Below are 26,012 nucleotides of genomic sequence, written 5' to 3'. Positions count from 1 at the left end.
TGATCCACGAACCTTGTAAAGCTCAAGTGGAATTGAAAAACAATACTATTAAAATAAATAATTTTGCAAGTCCTACAATTCTAAAAAGATTGTCAAATGAAAAAGGTTTATTAAAAGAAGAGATAAAAGATTTTAGAAGTATGATTGATTGTGTTTTAATAGATAATAATTATAATGGAAAAGTTTTTAACATTGTTTATAGTGATGTGCCAAAAAAGAAAAAAGATTTAATTAAAGGTGAATATAAAATAGAAGTTAAAGGAAAAGTTGCTATAAAAATTATTGACATGCTTGGTGAGGAGTGTTTAGAAGTTCATCAGTAGATCACTTTCACACACCTCATTAACACTTTTAAAAATTCCAACTAATGATATAATTTAAAAAAGCGTTCGTAGCTCAGCGGATTAGAGCATCTGACTTCGGATCAGAGGGTCGTGGGTTCAAATCCTACCGGACGCGCATTTTATGGAATATCAATTAAGCCAAATCCAATCTTTCTTAATCGATTTGGGTGAGGACATCCTTCAACTTCAAAAAAAAGACCTCCACATTAGCAATAAGAAAGACGGCACCAAGGTGAGTGAAGCGGATCTTTTTTGTGAAAAAAAAATCCATGACTTTCTAAAAAAAGAATACTCCCATCTCATCATTAGCGAAGAAAACCCCCACCAATTCCTATCAGAGGAAGCGACTTGGATCGTTGACCCCATTGACGGCACATCGCACTTTTTAAAGCAGGAGAAGGATTTCGTTATTATGTTAGCCCTCGTGAAAAACAAAGTTCCCTTATTGAGTTTCATCTATGCTCCTGCCTATGGGAAAGGTTATTTTGCAGCACAGGGGGAAGGAGCATACCTTTTTTTCAAAAAGGATTTTAAAGCGATTCCTAATGAAAAGGTGTTTGAACAAAATAGAATTCATGTGGACAAAGCTACCCCTATAGAAAACCGAATTTTTTTAATTAGCAGTATGAAAAAGTATCGTCGAGAAGTCGAATGGTTCGAGTCGCAAGCGATTCATGATTACCAAATTAAGGGAAGCATTGGACTTAAAATCGGTTCAATTGCCGAAAAAAAAGCCCATTACTACTTGAACACCAATAGCTATTTAAAAATTTGGGATGTCCTTCCCGTCCAACTCCTACTCCAAGAAGCTGGAGGAGTGATCGGTGATATGTTTGGGAATGAGCTCACCTACCCTAATAACCATTTTCAACTTGAACAGGGTCTATTCGCCGCTCCACAATTCTCCTTTAAAAATTCTTTTCAACATCTTGTAAAAAACTAAGCGATGACTGAAATTGAAAGCTGGATGCAGTTCATTGAGCATAGCCCCACTTCCTACCACACGGTTGATCAAGTTATAAAGCGACTAAAAAAAGGGGGATTTGTCTGCCTTGACGAAAACACCAATAAAAAACCAAATCAAGCAGGATATTTCATCAGCAAGAACGGTAGCATCATTGCTTTTCTCCTTCCTCGCATAAAAATTCAAAACACGCCTTCTTTTAGGATATGGGGGGCTCACACCGATTCACCCAGTCTGCACGTAAAACCTATTTGTGAGATCAATAAGAAGGGCTATCAAATGATCTCAACAGAAGTGTATGGAGGTGCCATTCTCTCCTCATGGTTGGACCGTCCCTTAGGAATGGCTGGCAAAGTCTATGTTCAAAAAAATAATAAGAAAAACCAAAAAGGTATTGAAGAAAAACTCCTTTTCATCAATGATCCCCTCATGGTCATCCCGCATGCTGCCATTCATCTCAATCGAGAGGTGAATAAACAATTTTCTATTAACAAAGCGACCCACCTCAATGCACTTTTCTCGAATCGAAATGAAAGTTTGAATTCAATCCTTTCTCAACACATCGGTTGCAAGGCTAAAGACATCCTTTCCCATGACCTATTCTTGGTCGATATTGAACCACCTAAAATTTTTGGTCGAGAAAAGCAATTCATTAATTCTCCTCGTCTAGACAACCTTGCAATGGTGCATGCGGGGTTAGAGGGATTTTTAAAAGTTGCCGAACAACAAAACAAACTGGATGCCAAGAAAACTAAGTCCCAAGATTCAATCATACCCGCTGTTGTATTTTTTAATCACGAAGAAGTTGGCAGTCAAACCTATCAAGGAGCTCTTTCCAATTTTCTAACTCAAGCATTAATCGAAATACTTCAATTGACACAATCAGCAAGAAATAAAAATCAAACTTCAAGTGAAAAATATTTTTACGATTGCTTAGCTAAAAGTTTTATGATCTCTGCAGACATGGCACATGGCTTTCATCCTAATTTTGAATCGCTTTATGATGAGAACCATCGGCCTATCTTGAATCAAGGGCTTGTTATCAAATACAATGCCAATCAACGTTACGCAACGGATGGAAGCAGCTCAGCGATCATCAAACAAATCATGTTAAACCACCAGCTACCTTATCAAGAGTATGTTCAGCAAGCAGAAATTCCATGTGGTTCAACTATCGGACCACTGGTGAGTAGCCAATTAGGAATACCAACTGTTGACATTGGAAGTGCAATGTTAGCCATGCATAGCATTCGAGAAACAGCTGGCATTCAAGATCACCTTTACGCCATTCAATTAGCAGAAAAGTTTTTAAGTCATGAATCCATTGAAATTCAATAAAAGGCATAGAAGACTTCGCTACCATCCTGTGATAAGGGACATGGTACAAGAAAACCGCCTTCACCCAAGTGATCTCATCATGCCGATGTTTATTAAAGAAGGTTCTCACATTAAGCATCCAATCCAAAGCATGCCAGGACAATATCAATGGAGCCCTGATCAAGCACTTCTTACCTTGAAAGAATGGGTTCGCAAAGGGGTGCATTCCATTATTCTTTTCGGAATTCCCGAAAAAAAAGATGAATGGGGTAGTGAAGGTTGCAATCCAAACAGCTTCTTGATTAAAACCATTCAAGCAATCAAAAATACATTTCCTTCTTTATTGGTTATAAGCGACATTTGCTTCTGTGAATACACCGATCATGGACATTGCGGACTAATAATAAATGATGATGTAGGTAATGATGAAACCCTTCCTCTTATAGCTAAACAATCACTCATTCATGCCCAAAATGGATCTGACATGATTGCACCGTCTGGCATGATGGACGGTATGGTAGCTTCCATTCGCAAGGAGCTCGACGATCATGGATTTACTAAAACACCTATCATGAGCTATGCGGTCAAATACGCTTCTTCATTCTATGGACCTTTTCGAGAAGCAGCAGAGTCTACCCCGAGTTTTGGGGATCGCAAAACCTATCAAATGAATGGGGCAAATTCCGACGAAGCCTTGCATGAAGTCCAATTAGATATAGAAGAAGGAGCAGACATCCTAATGGTGAAACCAGCACTCCCTTACCTTGACATTCTCCAACGACTTAAAACCCGCTTTAATTGTCCCATTGCTGCTTACCAAGTTTCGGGTGAGTATTCCATGATTAAAATTGCTTGTGAAAAAGGATTGTTTGATGAAAAAGCCATCGTAGAAGAATCGCTAACTTCTATTAAGCGAGCAGGGGCGAATATGATTATCAGTTATTTCACAGAATCCATCATCCAGGATCTTTAAATCCTAGATGATGGAACTACCCCCAATGCTTCTCTATTGTAGTATTGACGGTTAATATTCCGTCAAAAGGTGTAATATCAATTAATAATTTTTCAAGTTGAGGGACGGTCTTTTTAACTAAATCTGTAGGCACATAGAAAACCAATTCATCATGCACCTGCATGACCATTTTGATCGGTGAACCTACAAATTTTTTTTGAACATTCACCATTGCTCGTTTAATGATATCGGAAGCAGTCCCTTGAATGACCGTGTTGAAGGCGATTCTCTCAGCACGGTTTTTTACAATCATGTTTTCAGAATTAATGTCCTTGATGTAACGTTTCCTTCCGAAATAAGTTTCCACCCAACCATTTGTTCTAGCTTGGTGAAGGATTTTTTCTTGATAACTCTTCACATTGGAGTAATTTGAAAAAAATATGTCAATAAACACTTGAGCATCGTTACGGGGTATGCCCAAGTCTTCTGCTAATGAGAAAGCCGATATGCCATAGATAACTGAAAAATTAATCGTCTTGGCAATTTTTCTCTCCTCCGAGAGAACATCCTCCATCGGCTTTCCAAATAATAGGTGAGCGGTTTGAGTGTGAATGTCCCGATTACTTTCATAGGCTTCTAGAAGTTTGGCATCCTTAGATAAAAAACCCACAATCCTTAATTCTACTTGGGAATAGTCAATGGATACAATTTCGTAACCCGAATCAACCACGAAAGCACGACGGATGCCCTGGCTTCCCTCACTAACTGGAATGTTTTGCAAGTTAGGAGAAGTGGAACTCAGCCGACCTGTAGCCGTAACGGATTGATTATAATGAGTATGAATACGACCTGTACGAGGATGAACTAATTTGGGAAGTGCCTCCACATAAGTATTGAGAAGTTTAGCTGTCTTGCGGTGTTGCAATAAAGATTCAGCAATCGGATAATTCTTTTTTAATCTCTCTAAAACATAGTTATCCGTGGAATAGCCGGTTTTTGTTTTCTTAACAGGATTAATTGACAATTTTTCAAAAAGAATAGTTTGAAGTTGCTTAGTCGAATTAATATTAAAATCCTCGCCAGCTAATTCGATAATTTCTTTTTCAGTAATCGACAAACTTGTTTGGAGAATTTTTTCTAAATTTTTTAAATAGTTCGTGTCAATAACAACTCCTTCAAATTCCATATTGGCAAGTACCACAAGAAGAGGCAATTCCCAGTTTTTGTAAATGTCCAACTCCTTATCATTAAGTGCCTTTCCTTTTACTTGAATTTCATAAAGTAAAGTCGTGTACTCCCCATCTTGAAAAGTGTAATCCTCCAATAGGTCCTTTGGAATATCAAGGATGCTTTCATACCCCTTACTCATCTCTTTGTAGCTAGGCTTACTCACCCCAAAATGACTTTGAATCAGGTCTTCTAACTTGAATGCATTGAGGTCTGGCTCAGTCATGTAAGCATGAATCATTGTGTCATGCTCGATTCCGTTAAGTTCAATTCCCTTTTCTTTTAAGATAGAATATTCAAATTTAAGATTATGTCCAATTTTTTTTATCTCATTGCTTCCAAGCACTTTTTTAAAAGTTTCGATCCACTTCATTTCTAAGTCTAGTTTATGGGTCACAACTGGAATGTAATAACTGTGTTGATTTGGCAATACAATAACAGCCGACACCACCTTAGCATCGAAAGGAACTAAAGATGTTGTTTCCAAATCGAAGACGAATTGTCCTTGTAATTTTATTGTTTCAACAAGATCCCCCCACTCTTCATGATGCAGGGTGTGTCTAGTGAACCTCTTCAGGTGATTTTTATCTTCTGTAATTTCAGTTGGTGAGATACCTTTCAAAATCTCAAGGATGGTTTTCCCTTCAATTTTTTCAAATGGTGGGAGGAGTGAATACTTTTTAATCAAGGAAGTGCATTCATGTAGTTCCCAAATGTCTTTTATTTTTTCAGCTTGACAAGACTGATAAGTGAGATCATTAAGTGAAGGAAGATCTTCGATGAAAGACTTGTCAAGGCGATTTAATTGCTCTTTCAAGCAAACTAATTCCCTAGAAATGAATGCTGAGTTCTTATCCTGAATCAACTTTTTCCTATGTTTCTCTGGAATCTTATCTAAATTTTTATAGATGGAATCAAGATCGCCAAATTCATTGATGAGCATGACAGCGGTTTTCTCACCCACTCCCTTTACACCGGGAATATTATCGCTACTGTCCCCCATCAAGGATAAGTAGTCAACAAGATGGTTGGGTGGTGTCTGGAATTTTTTTTCGACTCTCTCTTGATCAAAAATCACATACTGTTGGTTTTGGCGATCTAATTGAACAACACGGACTCTTTCATTGACTAGTTGCATCAAGTCCTTATCGTGAGAGAAAATTTCTACTTCTTCTTGTGATTGTCTCGAGTAATGAGCAATGAGATCATCAGCTTCCAAAGAGGTTTTTGAAACAACTGGAATGCCCAAGAAATCAAGCACTTGAACGATAACTTTTATCTGCTTTGAAAGACTATTCGGCATAGGTGGACGATGAGCCTTATACTCTTTGAAGATTTCATGACGAAATGTTTTGCCTTTGGAATCCAAAACACAAACAAGATGATCGTGCTCCCGTTCCTTAATCACCTTGTGTAGTGAATTAAAAAAAGAGAAAATAACAGAGGTTTCTTCGCCCTTACTGTTTACAAGGGGATTTTTTATAAAGGCATAATAGGACCTATAAAAAAGACCATAGCAATCAATAAGAATTGTTTTCCTCACTATTAATTAAAAAATAAAAGAGATAGAGACAAACAGAAAAGAGTAAATCATCATGATAGAAAAAAACACTAAACAAAAATCAAGAATCACTTGTATGTTTTTCCTCTTTTCCCGTTTAATTGTTGCTTCTCCATTAAGGTATTTCTTAATTTTAAAAAATTCATCATCAACTTCAACATCTCCAAATTTACCTGAATCCAATTCAACTAAAAAGTGTAAAATACCTTTCTCATTTCTTTTAATATCTATAATTTTTCCTAACTTCACATCAGAGTAACGGTAAGGATAAATTGATTTTTCATTATCTTTATTAAGAGAAACATAGATCTTGTCATTTTTTTTTAAATCAGTAGCCACCCTTCCATGAACAGGATCAATGACAGGAAGGTATGTTTTAACACCTACCTCTGGATCTAAATTCCATTGAATAGTTTCTTCTTCTGACTCATCATTGATTTCTTTGTCTTCATTGGTTTCTTTTTCTTTATTGATTTCATCCATAGTATTTCCCTTAAAATTAAAAAATTTATCTTTACTAACCTTCTCTGACTTCATTTCTAATTCAGCATCTTTAAGGTTCCATTGAGTTTCAAAAAAAAAATTAATACGCTCATAAAGCATTTCTAAAATTTTTTGGTGTGATAAGTTTTTTTTAAATTCAAATTTTTTGTTATAAAATTCTTTCTTCATTCGCTTAATAAAGTTATTGTAGACAAAAAAATGATTCTTAACAGTAGTGAGATAAAGTTTTTCCAGTTCACCTAAAAATTCTTGAAATCCCATATTGACATTAAATTTTTCAAAAACAATTTCAAAGTTCGAAAAAATAATCTTAGGTTGATTAAGGAAGGTAACTTCAAATAAATCGGAACTAAAATTTCTATTTATCTCTATACCTAAAAGTCCACATAAAAAAATCTGGAAGGCTTTCATTCTACCTTTTGAATTTCCGTATTTAACCTTAATATAGTAATAAGATTCCTGTCTTAAATTTTGATCCTCTTCCTGCAAAACTTCTTCGTTTTCAGCTACTTCATTCAATTCAGTATGATTCACCATCTCTATAATATCGAAATTCAAAGTTAGAAAAATTAGTTTTGATTTTTATTCAATTCAAAGAATCAGCTAAGAAAGTTCACAACTTTAGAGACAGTGATCATCGAATTCCCATAAATTTTTTATTTTGATTAGCAGTGAATATCTGCGTATTAGGAATTAATGGAATTTTAAGTATTTGACGAAGAGAGTTTGGAAAAAAAGATTATTTGGAATTTTTCTGATTACAACTAAAATTTTTTATTTTTTATCTTTAAAATTGTTATTTTTACAAAGCCCACGGAAAAAACGAGTTTTCCCGAAGATGTCTTCTTGTAGTTCTCCTTTGAGAAAAGGGAAAAGTCTTTTTACCTTCTCTCCTTGCTTCCAGCCCAATTCTAAATAAACCATTCCCTCCTTCTCAAGCCACCCATCAAGATGATAGGACAAATTCCTGTAAAAATCCAATCCATCCCATCCTGCAAATAAAGCGATGGAAGGTTCATAGTCGACAACTGAAGAAGATAAATCTTTTTTTTCTTCCCAACCAATGTAGGGAGGATTGGAAACAATTAAATCGAACCTTTCTTCATTCAACTTTTTGGAAACTTCCCCTGAAAAAACATCTGCATTTATCCACCTTATTCCATTCTTGATAGATTTAGGAAGAATTCTTTGATGATTTCTTTTTGCTACTCGAAGAGCTGAACTAGAAATATCCACCCCTGTTATATCGGCATTAGAAAAGTATTTTTTCAAAGTAATTCCGATCACTCCACAACCTGTTCCAATATCAAGAATTTTTATATTTTTTTTATTTGAACGTTCAAGAAGGTAAGTAAAATAAGGATCTGTAATGACTTTAGAAACTAATTCCTCCGTTTCAGGACGGGGAATAAGAGTATGCCGGTTCACTATAAATTCGTCTTCGAGAAATGAAGCCTTCCCAAAAATATACTCAAATGGCATGCCTCGATAATACTTAAAAGTAGACAAAATTAATTGAACGAATGATTGAAAAGAATTTTTGTTTTTGTTTCCAAATTTATATTCAATGGGATGACTACCAAAATTTCTTTCATCATGAAAGGAAAATCTTGTTTCCAAATTTTTTTAAAGAGTGTACTATTAAGCAACCCGTTTAAAAAGATATTTTCAAGCATCTTTTAAATCTTTTAGGAAATTATAGGATTCAGCAAAGGATAAAAGTTATATTAATGGTTTAACTTACAGAAAATCATTTCACAAGTCCTTTTCGGCTCCAAGGATAGAAAATAAACATTGGTGTCCCACTGATCATCATTTTAGGAACACTTCCAATATAGCGGGAATCCAAAGATTCATCTCGGTTATCACCCATTACAAAGAAATGGTTTTTTGGAACTGTGATAGGTCCGAAGCTATCCCGAAAAAGTGAAGCAGTCTTAGTCTGCGTATCGTAGGGCCAGTGTTTTTTTTCAAATTCAATTTCAGGAACTATGAGTGATGTTGAAACTCTCAATGGATGATTAAAAGAGCCATCTTCATTTTTTTTTGAATGGGTAAGCGTCTCCTTGGTGATGAGGAATCCTGCACTTTCCTCGTCAATTTCATATTCCTTAGCCCAAACTAAAGGTTCATCATTGACATAAACTACTTTTTTCTTAATTTCCACCTTGTCACCTTCTTTGGCAATAACCCGCTTAACATATTCTTTGGTTAGATCCACCCAATCATTTGGATAAAAAGCAACTTCTCCTTTATTGTTTTTCAACTGAGGAGAAAGAACGGCCAAGGCTTTTTGATAGAGATAGAAATAGGGGGTTTTGAACAAGACTGTAGCAATGATACTCACTCCAGCTACAGGTGTGTTGAAAACTTGTTTAATAAAAGATGACGGCTTGCTAAATTGATAAGTCATTGTAATTTTATGTTTTTCTAAGCTACCGATGTTTAAATCTTGAATTTCTTTCTTGTAGGTATTGTAAATTTTCTCATGAAGCCGAATCCAAACATTTGCTTGAGAGCGATGGAGAATAATATAGTTTTCCTGTTTGTCCAAGATGTCATAATCATCATGGGAGATAAGCCCTTTGAAAGATGATTCCTGATTGATTTGGTTTAAGAATTTTTGTTTTCGCGGATCGTAGTCTAACCTGAATTCATAGAAATTCTCTTCCTTAGGTCCTCTAAAAATGATGATGTCTCCCACTCCTGGATCTCGAATAGCTGGCAAACGAAACCCCGCCTTGTCTTCCGTAAAAGGGATCTTAAGACCATAGTAGAATCGGTTAGCTAAAAGGGTATCCCCTATCTTGAAAGTAGGTATCATTGACCCTGTCGGGATTTGGTAGACAACCCCAATGGTGGATCGAATTAGAAGAACAATAATAATTGCCCATAAGTATTCTTTCAAATGCTTCTTTGGGTGTACCAAGTATTCAATGGAACTTTCGTAAAGTTTATCTAATCCGCTTTTTTTATTTTTGTCTTCAGTCATTTTAATTTAGATAATTTTTCTAAGGTATCCTTGATTACTCTTTCTATGGTGGGCAATCCCTCGGAAGAGAGGTCTTGGATGATAGAAGGCACGACATCTTTTAACTCGCTTTCCTTATAACCTAGCTGTATTAAACTTGCTTTGACTTCTTGCTCCAGTGAGGAATTTGGTATGGAAACATTTTTTTCCACCTTGAAAAGAACAATCATTTCCTTTGCTTTTTTATTTAAATCGATAAAAATTTTCTCTCGTGTCTTGCTTCCCAATCCCTTTACATTTTTTAATTGTTCAATTCTTTTGTTCGCAAAAATGTCAAGGAGTTGTTCGGGAGAAAAGTCATCTAAAACCTTAATCGCCATTTTAGGACCCACACCAGAAACCCCAATAAGAGATTGGAAAAGTGATCTCATTAATCGACTCCGAAACCCATAAAGTGTGTTTTCTTTCTCACCTACCACTTGATGGATATAAACTTTCTTGTCTTCTTCAACTGCTAATTCCTGTGCAAAAATTAATGGCACATAGACAAGGTAACCCACACCTTGATTGTCAATAGTGATCACACTCTCTTCTTTGAAAGTAATTTTACCAAAAAGATAATCAAACATCGTACTCAATCCGCTACAAATTATTAATGATTAGGAAAACTTTTCATGGGTTGAGAACCCCAATTCTTTTCTTGATAGAACCAGTGACATATTGTCATTGCTAAAGCATCAGCAATATCATCTTGTGAAATGGGCGTTTTCAAATTAAGCAATCGAATCACCATGGATTGAATTTCTTTTTTAGAAGATTGACCGTGACCAGTGATAGCCTTTTTAATTTCATTAGGAGTGTATTCAAAGATTCTAATGCCACGTTTATTAAATAAGTTGCAAATCACTCCTCTAGCATGGGCGACTTCAATAGCAGTTTTTTTGTTCTTCATGAAAAATATTTTTTCCACCACAGCATCGCAATCAATATGCTTAATAGAAGGCAAGTGACGATCTAGAAGTTGATGCAAGTTTTCTTCAATCTCTGTCAAACGATCATAAAAATTTTTTTTTTTGTCAGTAACAATCATTCCTAAGTCCACTATGCGAGGCTCATTATTAGAAGGTGCAATGAAAGCATAGCCGATAGTAGCAAAGCCAGGGTCTATCCCAATAATCATTCTATCCCCTCACCAATTCATTTGAGGAAATAGATGTAACATCATCAAGATCATCCAATTGATCGATTAATGATTGAAGTTTCTCGGCTTGATCTTTATTTATTTCAATAGTATTTTTTGGGATCATTGAAATTTCGGCATGCGCTAATTCAAAAGATTTTCCTTTATTTTCTTTAAGCTGCTCATAGACTTCATTGAAATTCTCTATAGTAGTGTAGATAATATAACCTTCCTCTTCAGAGATCACATCTTCAATAGGAAGCTCCAGACCTATTCCCAAAATTTGATCTTCTTCAATTGATCCCTTTTCAATATGAATAACGCCTTTTTTTTCAAATTGCCATGCGACTGATCCAATCTCTCCTAGGTTGCCTGTATTTTTAGAGAACACCTTCTTGACTTCTGCTACGGTTCGATTTTTGTTGTCAGTAAGACAATTGACAAGGATTGCTACTCCATAAGGTCCATATCCCTCATAGGTACTTTCCATGTAATCAACCCCATCTTTACTTTCACCTGTACCCTTGCGGATAGCATTTTCAATATTTTTATTTGGCATGCTAGCACTTCGAGCTGTCATGATCACAGTTTTAAGTCGTGGATTAGATGCTGTATCTCCACCACCATTGCGCGCTGCTACAGTGATTTCTCGTGCAATCTTACTAAATAGTTTTCCCCTCTTGGCATCAGCTAAACCCTTGCGGTGCTTGATTGTCGCCCATTTACTGTGACCAGACATCCCCTACTCCCATTCAATTGTAGCAGGCGGTTTGGAGGTGATGTCCCAAACAACACGTGCAATTCCTTCCACTCTACCAACGATTTCATTTGCTACTTCGGTAAGCTCTTCCTTACTTAATATTTCAAAATCAGCTGTCATTCCGTCTAAACTAGAAACGGCTCTTAACACAGCTGTATACCCGTAACTACGCCTGTCTCCGACCACACCAACTGACTTAACAGGCAGAAGCACGGCAAAGGACTGCCAAAAATTTTTTTGTTGATTATACTCCATTAATTTTTTTTGGAAAATCCAATCCACCTTCCGCAACATGACTAATCGTTTTAGGGTAACTCGTCCTATGATACGCACGGCTAATCCAGGACCAGGGAAAGGTTGACGATGGATAATCGAATCAGGCAATCCGAACTTCTTGCCGATTTCACGTACCTCATCCTTAAACAACTGCTGAAAGGGCTCAACGAGTCGCCCTTGTGCCTGCATCTTCAAAACTTGTTTCACTCTGTTGTGGTGGGTCTTGATCGTCTGTGAATGACCATGAGGAGAAACTGATTCAATTACATCAGGATAAAGAGTCCCCTGGGCAAGATAATAAAAACCTTTAGACTCTTTTTTAAGGATTTTAATAAATAATTTTCCGATAACTCGACGCTTTCTTTCTGGATTACTCACCCATCTAAGTTTTTTTAAAAAAATTTTTCTCGCATTTACATATTTAAGTGGAATTAAAAAATGCTTGCGAAACTGTGCCACTACTTCCTTAGCTTCGTTGTAACGAAGCAATCCATTATCAATGAAGACACATAAAAGCTGATCTTTAATAATACGATGAAGGAAGACTGCCAACACCGAAGAATCCACGCCTCCACTTAAAGCGAGAATAACCTTTTTATTGCCAATTTGTTTGCGAATTTTCTCGGTTTCCATTTCGATGAAGGAAGGCATATTCCAATCCAATTTCAATTTTGCGATCTTAGTAATGAAGTTCAACAGAATTTTTTCACCCTTTTCGGTGTGACTTACTTCTGGATGAAATTGGACACCATAAATTTTTTTCTTAGGGTTGGCAATAGCAGCAACACTGTTTTTAGTCGTGGCAATCACTTTAAAATCATTTATAGACTTGGGGTCCAATTCATCGCCATGGCTCATCCAAACCTTCAACGATTTGGATGATTGTCCTTTGCAAATTCCCGAGAAAAGGGAGTTTTGTGTGTCTAAAATCTTTACTTTGGAAAGACCATATTCACTTTCTGAGGAACTTTTAACTTTTCCATTAAAAAAATGGGCTATTAATTGAAACCCGTAGCAAATTCCTAAAATAGGGATGGAAAAATCAAATATTTGGAGATCGCATTGAGGAGCATTTTCTCCGTACACTGAAGACGGTCCCCCTGAAAGGATGATTGCCTTAGGTTCATAAGAGAGAATTTTAGGAAGAGGAGTGTTATAAGGAAGAATAATGCAATAAACACCTATTTTCCTTATCTTTTTGGCTATTAATTGACTGTATTGTGCGCCAAAATCAAGAATGATAACATCATTTCCCACTGATTATTTGCTTATTTGATCGTTTATTGTTATTTTAATTGTAATATAAGTGAGATTTTAATACAAGGTAATAAAGAAATGGTCAAAACCTTATTTTTCCGATGAATTTTACTTATTCTTATAAAGGTTAAGAATATTCAATTAGACATTAAAACATACCGAGAATTAGAAAAAGGACCTATAAACAGGTTATAATTATATAACCACGGGTTAGTGAGGCTTAAATAAAGGTGTATTATAATAGAAAAATGGAGCATGGTATTAAAAATCTTCTTTTTATCAATATTGGAATATTTCTCATACAAAACATCTCTTCCGTATTAGCAAGCACACCCCTTTCTTTTGAAAGAAATTTTGCATTAGACTACCTTTCCGTTGTTTATGAATATAAAATTTGGCAAATTTTTTCCTACATGTTTCTTCATGCCAACTGGTGGCACTTATTTCTAAATATGTTGGCGCTGTTTTTTATTGGTTCTGATATTGAACGAGAAATAGGCACAAAACCTTTCTTACAGTTCTATTTAGCTTCAGGACTGGGTGCTGGATTATTCATTTTTCTTGTAGATGCACTATTGGTTTTAATTGATTCTAATAATATAACAACCTTAGGGTATACCGTTGGAGCAAGTGGGTCCATTTTTGGCTTGCTTTTAGCTTTTTCTATTCTTTTTCGAGATCGAGAAATTACTTTATTATTGTTTTTCATTCTTCCAGTTACTATCAAAGGCAAAAATTTATTGCTTATTGCATTAGGTTTGTCAGTTTTTATTCCTATATTATTCGGTAGTAATATGAGAATTTCCCATTCTGGACACATTGGAGGGGTAGTTTCAGCTTTACTTTTCATCATTTTATTCCGAAAAAACCGTAACTTTTCATCGCTTCATTATTCTCTTAAACGATGGTGGGAAAATACGATAATTTCCTTTAGGAAAACAAAAAATAATAAGAATTTCTTTAGTTCCTCCCAGTTTTATCCTAAAAATGATGTGACCAATCTTGATGAAACAAAAATGAACGAACAGGAAATTGAAAATAAAATTGATCAACTACTTGACATCATATCTTTAAAAGGCATCAATGGACTAAATGAAAAAGAAAAGAAATTCTTAGAGAGGGTCAGCTTCTTATACCGCCATAAATTCCCAAAATAAATCAATTATTATGAAATTTCTAAAAAAATTTTTTAATCGAGGAAGAAGTTATATCTATATTTACTCGCATTCCAAGAGCAAAAGTATTCGAATTTCTAAACCAAGTTGGCTTGCCTCCAGCTTTTTCATTTTTTTTTTATGTTTTCTTCTCTTCATCACATTTTTCAGTTTTAAGCAAATCAAAATTTCCTATCAATTGTATCAACAAAAAAAATTACTTGATCACAAACAAGAACTGGCTAAAAATTATAAAAGCCTAATGAAAGATTATTTCTACAATCATGCAAGAAAAGAAAATTATATTAAAAACAACATTGCCATCCTATTCGACAAAAGTTTTACTAAAAAAGCCATCGGTGGAAGATTGCTTAACCCCGCAAAGAATGAGAAGCTACAATCTCAACAGATCAATAACCTACCTCTTTTAAACGACAAGTTTTTTGAAAGAATGGACAACAATTTTTACGAAGTAGTGGACCAAGACATCGAAGAGATGGATAGTATATTAAATCAAATCAGTCGATTTGAATTTTTTATTAGTAGAAGAAAGGAAATGATTAGAAGCCTACCTGTCCTTTGGCCAATTAAAAAAGCCAATTCAGAAACACCAAGCAAAGATCAAATGGTTGCTCCTTTTTACACGATCAATGAAAAAGAATTGAACTCCCAAAACTTGTCTCTAAACATCCATAATACTTCCTCCGTTATTTCTACCTCACGAGGACGGATAGAAGACATCATTGACCAGGGAACCAGTAAGGAAGTCATCGTTTCCCATGAATTTGGGTTTAAGACTGTTTACAAAGGACTCAACAAAGTGAACCTTAAAAAGGGTGACTTGATTGAAGCAAGAACGGTTATCGGAGAAGTCGGCAATCATTCCTCTAACGATAAGAAAAATAGCTACCCTTTTAATTATCAAATCAAAATAGGAAACTACCAACTAGATCCAAAAGAATTTCTCATCTTTAGTTATTAGTTTTTAGTTTTTTTAAAATCCTACCCTTCTATTACTTAATCTATTTTCAAAAGATTTTTAAAATTCTTAAAGCATTGCTTGTTCAATGCCTCCACTTCTATTCCTCGAAGATGAGCAATGAATTGCTGTATATGGAGAAGATAAGCTGACTGATTAGGTTTCCCTCGAAAGGGGACAGGCGACAGAAAGGGAGCGTCCGTCTCGGTGAGGATTCTATCCAAAGGAATTTTTTTTGCAATTTCTTGTAGACTAAGATTCTTCTTAAAAGTCACCATTCCTGAAAAAGAAAGACAGAGTCCCCATTCTAAACATGCCTTGGCGTTATTTTCATTCCCTGTAAAGCAATGTACCGCCCCCCTTTGATAACCCGATTGTTTAACGACCTCTAAAGCATCTTCATAAGCATCGCGTATGTGCAAAAAGAACGGCAAGTCATATTTTTCGGCTAATTTCAACTGTTCCAAAAAAAGTTTTTTCTGGAAGTCTTTTGTACGATTCAGGTGATAGTAGTCAAGCCCAATTTCACAAATTGCTGAAATGTGTTTCTTATACCTCTCGAGGACTGCCTCCATACCCCCTATCAATTCTTCTAAACTTTCTTCTTTAAATTTTTCAGAAATTCTGGAATGGGGTGCTACTGCCAATCCTAACAATACTTCTGGAAAGTATTGAAGGTTTTGATAACGATTTTCAAAATCTTCAAAATGAAGTCCAGGATCAAGGATGTGAGTAATCCCATTTTCACTTGCTAATCGAAGATGGTCTTCAACAGGCAATTTGCATAAAGTAAGATGGGAATGAGTATCAACAATTGCCATCGGGAACTATAAGCTTTCTTAGAAACTTTTTAAAATGCCACGATAAGCTAATGTGCATGATTATTCTTATATTCTATATAATTCACTAAAGCAATACCACTAACTTTCACTGGCTACTACTCCTATTAAACACTGCCAAGGCATCATCCTCCTCACTTACCACATAGATATTGTTTCCATCAGGGCTAACCGTGACAGAATATGCCCCATCCAATCCGTCCACACCGTTAGTACCGTCTTTAAAAATGGTGCTATAGTTGAGTGCCCCAGTTGTCGTGTTTCTGTTAAACACTGCCAAGGCATCATCCTGAGAACTCACCACATAGACATTGTTTCCATCAGGACTAACGGTCACAGATTTCGCCCCATCCAATCCGTCCACACCGTTAGTACCGTCTTTTAAAACGGTGCTATAAGTGAGTACACCAGTTGTTGTATTTCTGTTAAACACAGCCAAAGCATCATCGACAAGACTTACCACATACACATTGTTTCCATCAGGGCTAACGGTGACAGCGACTGGACCATCCAATCCGTCCACACCATTTACTCCGTCTTTTAAAACGGTGCTATAAGTGAGTACACCAGTTGTTGTATTTCTGTTAAACACTGCCACGGCATCATCATTATAGCCTGCCACATAGACATTTTCCCCATCTGGACTAACCATGACAGCGGCTGGACCATCCAATCCATCCACACCGTTAGTACCGTTTTTAAAAACGGTACTATAGGTGAGTGCACCAGTTGTCGTGTTTCTGTTAAACACTGCCAAGGCATCATCGTCAAAACCTGCCACATACACATTGTTTCCATCAGGACTTACCGTGACAGAATATGCCCCTTTCAATCCATCCACACCGTTAGTACCGTCTTTAAAAACGGTGCTATAGGTGAGTGCACCAGTTGTCGTGTTTCTGTTAAACACTGCCAAGGCATCATCATTATAGCCTGCCACATAGACATTGTTTCCATCAGGACTTACCGTGACAGAGATTGCATGACCCAATCCATCCACTCCATCTTGTCCATCTTGTCCATCTTTAAAATTAGTGGAATAGGTAAGTGCTCCAGTTGTCGTGTTTCTGTTAAATACTGCCAAGGCATCATCATCCCAACCTCCCACATAGACATTGTTTCCATCAGGACTAACGGTCACAGATTTCGCCCCACCCAATCCGTCCACACCGTTAGTACCGTCTTTAAAAACGGTGCTATAGTTAAAGGTGTAAATAGGTCCGGTGATGCTACCACCACTGTCTGTGTCACTACAAGCAATAAGTATAAAAACTAACAATATTAAAAAGAATGCTATTTTTAATAAGCTAAATTTATTAAGTGAATTTGAGATAATTCGATTAGCTTCTAAATATTTGTTTACTGTGTTAACTTTATTCTTTTTATTCATTTTTTTCTGCTCATCTATATTATTAAAGTAATATAGTCAAATAAATAAAGCCGAGAATCGCAATTTCACTGGCTACTACTCCTGTTAAACACTGCCAAGGCATCATCCTGAGAACTTACCACATAGACATTGTTTCCATCAGGACTAACGGTCACAGATTTCGCCCCACCCAATCCGTCCACTCCACCTTGTCCGTCTTTAAAAACGGTACTATAGTTAAAGGTGTAAATAGGTCCGGTGATGCTACCACCACTGTCTGTGTCACTACAAGCAATAAGTATAAAAACTAACAATATTAAAAAGAATGCTATTTTTAATAAGCTAAATTTCCAGTCAATTTGAGATAATTCGATTAGCTTCTAAATATTTGTTTACTGTGTTAACTTTATTCTTTTATTCATTTTTTTTTCATCTATATTATTAAAGTAATATAGTCAAATAAATAAAGCCGAGAATCGCAATTTCACTGGCTACTACTCCTGTTAAACACTGCCAAGGCATCATCCTGAAGCACTTATCACATAGACATTGTTTCCATCAGGACTAACGGTCACAGATTTCGCCCCACCCAATCCGTCCACACCTTTATTACCGTCTTTAAAAACGGTACTATAGGTGAGTACTAAAAACACTGCCAAGGCATCAACAAAACTATTAAAAATTGCCATCAGATAGATATTGTTTCCATCGCCGGTCAGTTGCCGTATCTCTGTCTTTAAAAACGGTGCTATAGGTAAGGCACCAGTTATCATCTGTCAAACACCGTCATCAACTGCCACATAGACATTGTTTCCATCAGGTGACTAATCCGTCCACGCCATCTTGTCCGTCTCTAAAAACGGTACTATAGGTGAGTACGCCAGTTGCCGTATCTCTGTTAAACACTGCCAAGGCATTATCATCTCGACCTGCCACATAGACATTGTTTCCATCAGGGCTAATGGTGACAAATAGAGTACCCCCCAATCCGTCTACTCCACCTTGTCCGTCTTTAAAAACGGTGCTATAGGTAAGTGCGCCAGTTGCCGTATCTCTGTTAAACACTGCCAAGGCATCATCATCCCGACCTGCCACATACACATTGTTTCCATCAGAACTTACGGTAACAGAAGATGCTCTATTCAATCCGTCCACGCCATCTTGTCCATCTTTAAAAACGGTGCTATAGGTAAGTGCGCCAGTTGCCGTATCTCTGTTAAACACTGCCAAGGCATTATCATTATAGCCTACCACATAGACATTGTTTCCATAAGGACTAACCACGACAGAGGTTATCCCATCTAATCCGTCCACGCCATCTTGTCCATCTTTAAAAACGGTGCTATAGGTAAGTGCCCCAGTTGTTGTATCTCTGTTAAACACTGCCAAGGCATCATCGTCAAAACCTACCACATAGACACTTTCTCCATCAGGACTAACGGTGACAGAAAATGCCCCTTCCAATCCGTCTACTCCATCTTGTCCATCTTTAAAAACGGTGCTATAGGTGAGAGTATATTCTATTATGTTCCATTTGGCATACAGAGTTAGGTCGTTAGTAACTATCGTACTTTCAAAATAAAAAATAGTGGTCAATGATTCATCTTCGTACCATCCACTAAAGCTGTAATTTGCTCGTGTAGGATCGGTAGGTTCAGTTGCTTTCTCACCAGAATTGACTTGCTGGGAAACAACCGTGCTACCACCGTCTGTATTAAAGATTACGGTGTAAATAGGCGTAGTGGTGCTACCACCACTGTCTGTATCACTACAAGCAATAAATATAAAAACTAACAATATTAAAAAGAGTACTATTTTTAATAAGCTAAATTTATTAAGTGAATTTGAGATAATTCGATTAGCTTCTAAATATTTGTTTGCTATGTTAACTTTATTCTTTTTATTCATTTTTTTCTGCTCATCTATATTATTAAAGTAATATAGTCAAATAATTGTTTTAAAAACTTAGTTAAGATTAACATATTTTAATGAAAACTTTTTAAAATGATTTTGTCAAGTGGAATTAAGCTCGAGCTCGAAAAACACCGCTTATTACTAAATAAAGTCAAATAAATAAAGCCGAGAATCAACATTTTCACTGGATCCTACTCCTGTTAAACACTGCCAAGGCATGATCGTTCAAACTTGCCACCACATAGACATTGTTTCCATCAGGACTAACGGTCACAGATTGAGCCCCATCCAATCCGTCCACTCCACCTTGTCCGTCTTTAAAATTAGTGGAATAGATGAGTGTGCCAGTTGTCGTATTTCTATTAAACACTGCCAAGGCATCATCGAAATCACCTACCACATAGACATTGTTTCCATCAGGACTAACGGTGACAGATTGAGCACCATACAATCCATCCACTCCACCTTGTCCGTCTTTAAAAACGGTGCTATAGATAAGTACACCAGTTGTCTTATTCCTGTTAAACACCGCCAAGGCTCTATCGCTATTACCTACCACATAGACATTGTTTCCATCAGGACTAACGGTCACAGATCGAACACTATTCAATCCATCCACTCCATTTTGTCCGTCTTTAAAAACGGTGCTATAGATGAGTGCACCAGTTGTCGTATCTCTATTAAACACTGCCAAGGCATCATCATCCCGACCTACCACATAAACATTGTTTCCATCAGGACTAGCGGTCACAGATTGCACCCCACCCAATCCGTCCACTCCACCTTGTCCATCTTTAAAAACGGTGCTATAGATGAGTGCACCAGTTGTCGTATCTCTATTAAACACTGCCAAGGCATCATCATCCCGACCTGCCACATAGACATTGTTTCCATCAGGACTAACGGTCACAGATTCCGCCCCATCCAATCCGTCCACTCCACCTTGTCCATCTTTAAAAACGGTGCTATAGATGAGTGCACCAGTTGTCGTATCTCTATTAAACACTGCCAAGGCATCATCATCCCGACCTGCCACATAGACATTGTTTCCATCAGGACTAACGGTCACAGATTCCGCCCCACCCAATCCGTCCACTCCATTAGTATTGTCTTTAAAATTAGTGGAATAGGTGAGTACGCCAGTTGTCGTATTTCTATTAAACACTGCCAAAGCATGATCGAAAGAACTTGCCACATAGACATTGCTTCCATCAAGACTAACGGCAACAGATAGCGCCCCACCCAATCCGTCTATATCATTGGTGTTGTCCTTAAAAGCGGTAGAATAGGTGAGGGTGTAAATAGGCACGGGGGTGCTATCACCACTGTCTGTAATAGGCACAAACACGATGATGCTACCACCACTGTCTGTGTCACTACAAGCAATAAGTATAAAAACTAACAATATTAAAAAGAGTGCTATTTTTGATAAGCTAAATTTATTAAGTGAATTTGAGATAATTCGATTAGCTTCTAAATCTTTGTTTACCATGTTAACTTTATTCTTTTTATTCATTTTTTTCTGCTCATCTATATTATTAAAGTAATATAGTCAAATAATTGTTTTAAAAACTTAGTTAAGATTAACATATTTTAATGAAAACTTTTTAAAAAAAGCTTCAATTTAACTTAAGTTTTATCAATGCTAAAAACAGTTTCTATGTTATTATTTACCTTAAGAAATCAATGAAAATTAGAAAAAAATTTGATGATTGGATTACCATTCAAAAAGACAAGAAAAAGAACGATCCCGATAAATTTCAACTTCAATTAAGGAAAATTGAAGTTGAAATTTTGGAAAGTAAAATAAATAAAAAACTTCGGGAATTAGGAGAAAATGCTTTTACCCGTTTTAAAAAAAAAAAAAGTCGTTTCTCTCAATATTAATGAAATAAAAAAACTTTTCAACGAAATCGATAGCCTGCTGACAGAAAAGAAAAAAAAATTAAAAAACAAATAAAAGTTAACATGGAAATTTTAAACACTAAGAATTACATTGTATTGATTTTACTTGGTATTTCGATTGTTACTTTGGCAATCATTTTGGAGAGAATATTTTTTTTCATTCGATTTAAAAGTAATCGTGCTCAATTCATCAAGGAAATTAAACTTACATTGGAAGGACACTTGACGACTGAAAAAGTAAAGTTAGCCATGCAAACCTGTAATCATTCAATTCGCCAAAGCCCCTTGGCCTATGTGGTGAAGGTCATCCTTGAAAACATTAATGAAAGTAAAGAACATTTAGAAAGCATTGTACAAATTGAAACACAAAAACAATTACAGCAATTTGACAAATTTCTCAATTCCCTTAACACAATCTCAACTATCGCACCTCTTCTTGGTCTTTTAGGTACAGTGTTAGGTATGATCAAGTCATTCGTCGTTATCTCACAAGGCAATATTGAACAAGGATCCGTTGCATCTGGAATTTCAGATGCTCTCATCACCACAGCAATAGGACTTGTCATTGCAATTCCATCGGTGGTCGCTTATAATTTTTTTGTTCGATGGACAGATAAGTTGTTTAATGATGTTGAAGTTGGTAGTAGTGAAATCATCAATTACCTTAAACCTTAAAATAAGCATTAATAAGAATGGATAATACTATTTCTTTCTTCTCCAAGGATGCCACTTCTTGCCCCATTTGTGAAACCCAATTCCATATTGAGATGCTAAGAAGTGGAAGAGGCAGACTCAATACTTCTTCTCTTGACTTGGACTTAAGAAGGAATTACATTCCAAGCAAGCAATTTGGATTAATTTACCCATTGATTTATAGCATTATTGTCTGTCCGTCATGCTGGTTTGCTTCTTTGAAAGAACACTTTGTTAGTGGAATCCACGATAATGAAAAAATCAAATATTTTAAAGATCAAAGGCAGGAGCAAGCCCTCACCCTCAATAAGGGAGAACCTCTTAATTTTAAAAAAAACCGGAATCTCCAGCATGGACTAATTAGTTATTTCTTAGCTATTCACTGTTATAGTTTTGTACTTCAAAAAAATTCAAGTAATTTCTTTAAGGGACTTTGTTCTTTAAGAGCCAGCTGGTGTGCAAAACAAATTGCCGAGGAAAATGAAAATGAAGACTATAATTCCTTATGTATTCATTATCGTTATTTAGCAAGCATCTTTTATGAAGAAGCCGCTGAAGAAATTGAAAAAGGAACAAACGAAATAGATATTTCTTACTATGGTCCTGATATTGATCATGATTTTGGATTTCAAGGAATGGTGTTACTCAATTGTTTGTTATCCAATGAATTTCTTGACTTGATTCAAAACGACGATGAAAAAATTGAAAAACTCAATCGCTTGCGAATCAAACTTTCAAAAGTTTTTGGAGTTGGGAAAATCTCTAAAAAATCCCCTTCCCCGCTTGTTGAAAGAGTTCGTATTGTCTACGAACAAATTAAAAGAAGCATTGAAAAGCTACAAGGATCACCTCTTCAAGAAGAAGACTTTTATTCTTAGTCTAAACTCTCTTCTATTGTAATTATTGAAAATACTTTTTCACCTCACCTATGATGGAAGAAAATTTCATGGTTCTCAAAAGCAACCCTCACTTGCTACCGTTCAAGGGTATATCGAAAAAGTTTTAGAAGATTTTTTTTCCTCAAAAATTCCAACTCTTGTATCGGGCAGGACAGATAGTGGAGTGCATGCCGATCATCAAACCTTCACAGCTGAAATTAATTCTCCACTCCTACTAAAAATAACTTTAAAAAAACTAATTCGAATTTTAAACCACCAACTCCCTGCAGAAATTAGAATTACTTCACTCCAAAAAGTTGATGCATCTTTTCACCCAAGGTATTCGGCACAATTGCGTTTTTATCGCTATCAAATTTTTTTTCTTAATCCCGACCAATCCACACCTTATTTGAAAGCCAATCATATTGAGTATTACTATTACATTGCAAGTCCTAAACCGGTTTTAAACAAACTTCAAAACTATTTTAAACCGTTAGAAGGGCATCATGATTTCAGTAGTTTTTCCACAAGCACTCAAAGCAAAGAAAAAAATTACCGAAGAACCATTTATAAAATTGATCTGACCTTGCAAGGCAGGAAGTTGTGGATTGACATTTACGCAAATGGATTCTTAAGAAGCATGGTGCGATCCATAATTGGAAATGCATTCTTTACTTATGAAAAGGGATTACCTGCAAGTCATATTAAAAAAATTTTAAAAGCAAGAGATTGCACCCTTGCTAAAAAAAGAGTGCCTCCTCATGCATTATTCTTGAAAAAAGTTTTTTATTGCAACCCCTTTTTACCATTTAATAAAACGCTTAACAATTAAAGTTTATGATAAATTTGAAAAGCCACTAATCGCTGATCAATGACAACAAAAACATTGTTAATCGACACCAAACACAATAGCCACATCGATCAAGCGGTGAAGAATAAAATTCTCCCCTACCTTAAAAAGTCTGTTCAAAATCCAAACAAGGTTTCACTCTATTTAAAGCAAACCCTAAAAAATTGCGCTAACCCCAAATTAGCTGTATTAAGAATAGTTTCATTAATAGAAAAGATTGAAGACAAGAATGAATCAACAAACACACTCTTAGAGCTTTCTAAAAAACTCTTCTCAGAAAATTCTAAATCCCTCATTCAACTAATCACTTTATTTTCTAACAGTGATATATTAGGACAATATTTTCTAAAATTTCCATTCTTGAATGATTTCCCAATTGTTAAAGAATCCACTCAAGATTTTGATAATAGGGTGAAAAAGCAATTTAAAAATGAATGGGAGATCTACCAAACTAATCATTTAACCTCCAAACCCAGTGGGCTTCCTGATCTTTCTTATTTTTACCGTTATTTAAGAGTCGCTAAGATTAAGCAGTTCACACAAATAAGTATTTCGGACTACTTAAAAATGGACAGTTTTGAAGAAACAGTGAATAAAGTTTCCTCATTTGCAGAAGCTACCATTCAATTTGTCATTGATGTGATCGGGTTATCAGAATTTCCTCTTGCCGTTATCGCAATGGGCAAATTAGGAGGACGAGAACTCAATTACCAATCCGACATTGATTTAATGTTTGTTCTCGCAGACCCAGAAGATATCCTTCAAAACAAAGTATCTCATTCTTCCTATCCTACCATTATCAAAAAAATTCACCTCTTCATTGAACTACTGGATAAACTCACTTCGGATGGTTTTGTTTTCAAGGTGGATTTAAGGATAAGGCCAGAAGGGAACCAAGGACCTCTCTTCTTAACCCTTAAACAATACAGGAAGTACTATGAAAAAAGAGCCGATTCTTGGGAATGCCAAGCCCTCATCAAAGCTCGAATGGTCGGAGGCGATGAAAAGGTCGGTAAACAGTTTGAAGAATTGAGAAAAGAATTTGTCTTCAATCAAAATCACTCATCCAAGAAAATGCTTTTCAGCATTGCAAGAATGAAAAAGAAAATTGAAATCTTCTTCAATTCCCAAGACTTCAAGGACATCAAACTCTCTCCAGGAGGAATTCGAGACATCGAATTTATTGTCCAATTTCTCCAAATTAGCCACGGTCAAATTACCGACTATTTGAACTCAACTGATACCCTATCCACTCTCAAAAAACTGGCATCTTATAAAATTATCAATAAAAATGAGTATAACTGCCTATATAATAACTATTGCTTCCTAAGAAGAGTGGAGCACTATCTCCAACTACAAGATTTCTTGCCCATAAGGGAAGTCCCTCAAAAACCCGAATTTCAAGACTTCATCGAACACTTGATGGGCTTTCCCGAGTCTTCTAAAGGTCAGTTTATCGAAAAAGTTCAGTCCATCATGTTGGAAAACCGAGAACTATTCACTGCCTTGTTTGAAATAACCCTATCATTCTATGAAAAATTAGAAGAGGTTAGTGAAAGAATTCAAACCATGGAAGATCAATCTTTACTTATCCCATACTTTAATCTTCATATTCAAAAACTTGAAAGCGATTATTTTATTAATTTCTCTTCACAAAAAATTCTCAAGCATATCAAGCAAATGGTCTCTTTAGAAAAAAACAAAGAGAATTTGGAAATAGAAGTGACCTTGGACAAGAAAGATAAAGAATCCATCAAGGTGGATATCATCACCAATGACCACATGGGAGTTTTTTCTCTTATCTGTGCATTACTTTCCCTTCACGGTGTATCCATCATGACAGGAGCATCGTACCTTTATGCGGGAAGCAAAAAAAACAAATCTTCAAATCAAGATTCTTTTTCATCCACCTCATCTATCCGTCACAAAGGTTTCTCAAAAAAACTTTCTTATCATTCCAATCCTTTTCATCATTTCAAAAAAGCAACCTATCATCCAAAAAACAAAATCATTTTTTCAATGCATGGGAAATTTGTAAACAAACAACAAGAAGATTTTCAAAAACAACATTTCAAAAAAAGTTTTACTGAAGACATCAAGAATCACTTAACCCTTTTG

At 35.9% G+C, this 26,012-nt stretch overlaps 10 protein-coding genes and 1 non-coding gene across 11 annotated transcripts; 4 read left to right on the top strand and 7 right to left on the bottom strand.

Moving 5' to 3' along the window:
* The first annotated feature begins 385 nt into the window (after nucleotides 1-385).
* On the top strand, nucleotides 386-459 carry Trnar-ucg (transfer RNA arginine (anticodon UCG)). Its single transcript has one exon. It is a non-coding gene; the product is annotated as a tRNA-Arg (tRNA).
* Nucleotides 460-756: 297 nt separating this feature from the next.
* LOC132557307 (inositol polyphosphate 1-phosphatase-like) lies at nucleotides 757-1,287 on the top strand. The gene has a single exon (XM_060221793.1). It carries the CDS (start codon nucleotides 757-759, stop codon nucleotides 1,285-1,287), a length of 531 nt encoding a protein of 176 aa, XP_060077776.1.
* A 3-nt stretch (nucleotides 1,288-1,290) lies between these two features.
* Nucleotides 1,291-2,646, top strand: LOC132557305 (probable M18 family aminopeptidase 2). The gene has a single exon (XM_060221792.1). The coding sequence runs from the start codon at nucleotides 1,291-1,293 to the stop codon at nucleotides 2,644-2,646; it is 1,356 nt and encodes a 451-aa protein (XP_060077775.1).
* Nucleotides 2,647-2,686: 40 nt separating this feature from the next.
* LOC132557304 (delta-aminolevulinic acid dehydratase-like) lies at nucleotides 2,687-3,598 on the top strand. The gene has a single exon (XM_060221791.1). It carries the CDS (start codon nucleotides 2,687-2,689, stop codon nucleotides 3,596-3,598), a length of 912 nt encoding a protein of 303 aa, XP_060077774.1.
* A 16-nt stretch (nucleotides 3,599-3,614) lies between these two features.
* LOC132557303 (DNA polymerase I, thermostable-like) lies at nucleotides 3,615-8,351 on the bottom strand. The gene is made up of 3 exons (XM_060221790.1): nucleotides 7,755-8,351; nucleotides 6,753-6,857; nucleotides 3,615-6,212 (listed from the first exon to the last, which is right to left on the bottom strand). The coding sequence occupies exons 1-3, from the start codon at nucleotides 8,349-8,351 to the stop codon at nucleotides 3,615-3,617; spliced, it is 3,300 nt and encodes a 1,099-aa protein (XP_060077773.1).
* A 1,506-nt stretch (nucleotides 8,352-9,857) lies between these two features.
* On the bottom strand, nucleotides 9,858-10,469 carry LOC132557302 (Holliday junction branch migration complex subunit RuvA-like). Its single transcript, XM_060221789.1, has one exon. It carries the CDS (start codon nucleotides 10,467-10,469, stop codon nucleotides 9,858-9,860), a length of 612 nt encoding a protein of 203 aa, XP_060077772.1.
* A 23-nt stretch (nucleotides 10,470-10,492) lies between these two features.
* LOC132557301 (crossover junction endodeoxyribonuclease RuvC-like) lies at nucleotides 10,493-11,020 on the bottom strand. The gene has a single exon (XM_060221788.1). The coding sequence runs from the start codon at nucleotides 11,018-11,020 to the stop codon at nucleotides 10,493-10,495; it is 528 nt and encodes a 175-aa protein (XP_060077771.1).
* Nucleotide 11,021: 1 nt separating this feature from the next.
* Nucleotides 11,022-11,759, bottom strand: LOC132557300 (probable transcriptional regulatory protein Dole_0371). The gene has a single exon (XM_060221787.1). It carries the CDS (start codon nucleotides 11,757-11,759, stop codon nucleotides 11,022-11,024), a length of 738 nt encoding a protein of 245 aa, XP_060077770.1.
* A 3-nt stretch (nucleotides 11,760-11,762) lies between these two features.
* Nucleotides 11,763-12,914, bottom strand: LOC132557299 (GMP synthase [glutamine-hydrolyzing]-like). Its single transcript, XM_060221786.1, has one exon. It carries the CDS (start codon nucleotides 12,912-12,914, stop codon nucleotides 11,763-11,765), a length of 1,152 nt encoding a protein of 383 aa, XP_060077769.1.
* A 2,570-nt stretch (nucleotides 12,915-15,484) lies between these two features.
* Nucleotides 15,485-16,267, bottom strand: LOC132557298 (uncharacterized metal-dependent hydrolase HI_0454-like). The gene has a single exon (XM_060221784.1). It carries the CDS (start codon nucleotides 16,265-16,267, stop codon nucleotides 15,485-15,487), a length of 783 nt encoding a protein of 260 aa, XP_060077767.1.
* A 106-nt stretch (nucleotides 16,268-16,373) lies between these two features.
* LOC132557297 (6-phosphogluconolactonase-like) lies at nucleotides 16,374-17,805 on the bottom strand. The gene is made up of 2 exons (XM_060221783.1): nucleotides 17,795-17,805; nucleotides 16,374-17,535 (listed from the first exon to the last, which is right to left on the bottom strand). Exons 1-2 carry the CDS (start codon nucleotides 17,803-17,805, stop codon nucleotides 16,374-16,376), a joined length of 1,173 nt encoding a protein of 390 aa, XP_060077766.1.
* Between the last annotated feature and the right edge of the window lie 8,207 nt (nucleotides 17,806-26,012).

This window comes from Ylistrum balloti, unplaced genomic scaffold, assembly GCF_031769215.1.
Source record: "Ylistrum balloti isolate Yb309-2 unplaced genomic scaffold, AGI_CSIRO_Ybal_v1 Utg370658, whole genome shotgun sequence".
Taxonomy (NCBI): domain Eukaryota; kingdom Metazoa; phylum Mollusca; class Bivalvia; order Pectinida; family Pectinidae; genus Ylistrum; species Ylistrum balloti.
This window is presented reverse-complemented; position numbering and strand designations above follow the sequence as displayed.

Excerpts from the sequence above, each read along its gene's own strand:
- LOC132557307 (XM_060221793.1), top strand. The coding sequence starts at position 757 with ATGTTAGCCCTCGTGAAAAACAAAGTTCCCTTATTGAGTTTCATCTAT.
- LOC132557305 (XM_060221792.1), top strand. The coding sequence starts at position 1,291 with ATGACTGAAATTGAAAGCTGGATGCAGTTCATTGAGCATAGCCCCACT.
- LOC132557304 (XM_060221791.1), top strand. The coding sequence starts at position 2,687 with ATGGTACAAGAAAACCGCCTTCACCCAAGTGATCTCATCATGCCGATG.
- LOC132557303 (XM_060221790.1), bottom strand. The coding sequence starts at position 8,351 with ATGCCATTTGAGTATATTTTTGGGAAGGCTTCATTTCTCGAAGACGAA. Across the intron at positions 6,858-7,754 it reads GCTGGAAGCAAGGAGAGAAG|GGAAATACTATGGATGAAAT; the intron begins GTAAAAAGACTT and ends TTTAATTTTAAG. Across the intron at positions 6,213-6,752 it reads AATGGAATTTAGATCCAGAG|GTGATTAAGGAACGGGAGCA; the intron begins GTAGGTGTTAAA and ends TCACTACACAAG.
- LOC132557302 (XM_060221789.1), bottom strand. The coding sequence starts at position 10,469 with ATGTTTGATTATCTTTTTGGTAAAATTACTTTCAAAGAAGAGAGTGTG.
- LOC132557301 (XM_060221788.1), bottom strand. The coding sequence starts at position 11,020 with ATGATTATTGGGATAGACCCTGGCTTTGCTACTATCGGCTATGCTTTC.
- LOC132557300 (XM_060221787.1), bottom strand. The coding sequence starts at position 11,759 with ATGTCTGGTCACAGTAAATGGGCGACAATCAAGCACCGCAAGGGTTTA.
- LOC132557299 (XM_060221786.1), bottom strand. The coding sequence starts at position 12,914 with ATGAGCCATGGCGATGAATTGGACCCCAAGTCTATAAATGATTTTAAA.
- LOC132557298 (XM_060221784.1), bottom strand. The coding sequence starts at position 16,267 with ATGGCAATTGTTGATACTCATTCCCATCTTACTTTATGCAAATTGCCT.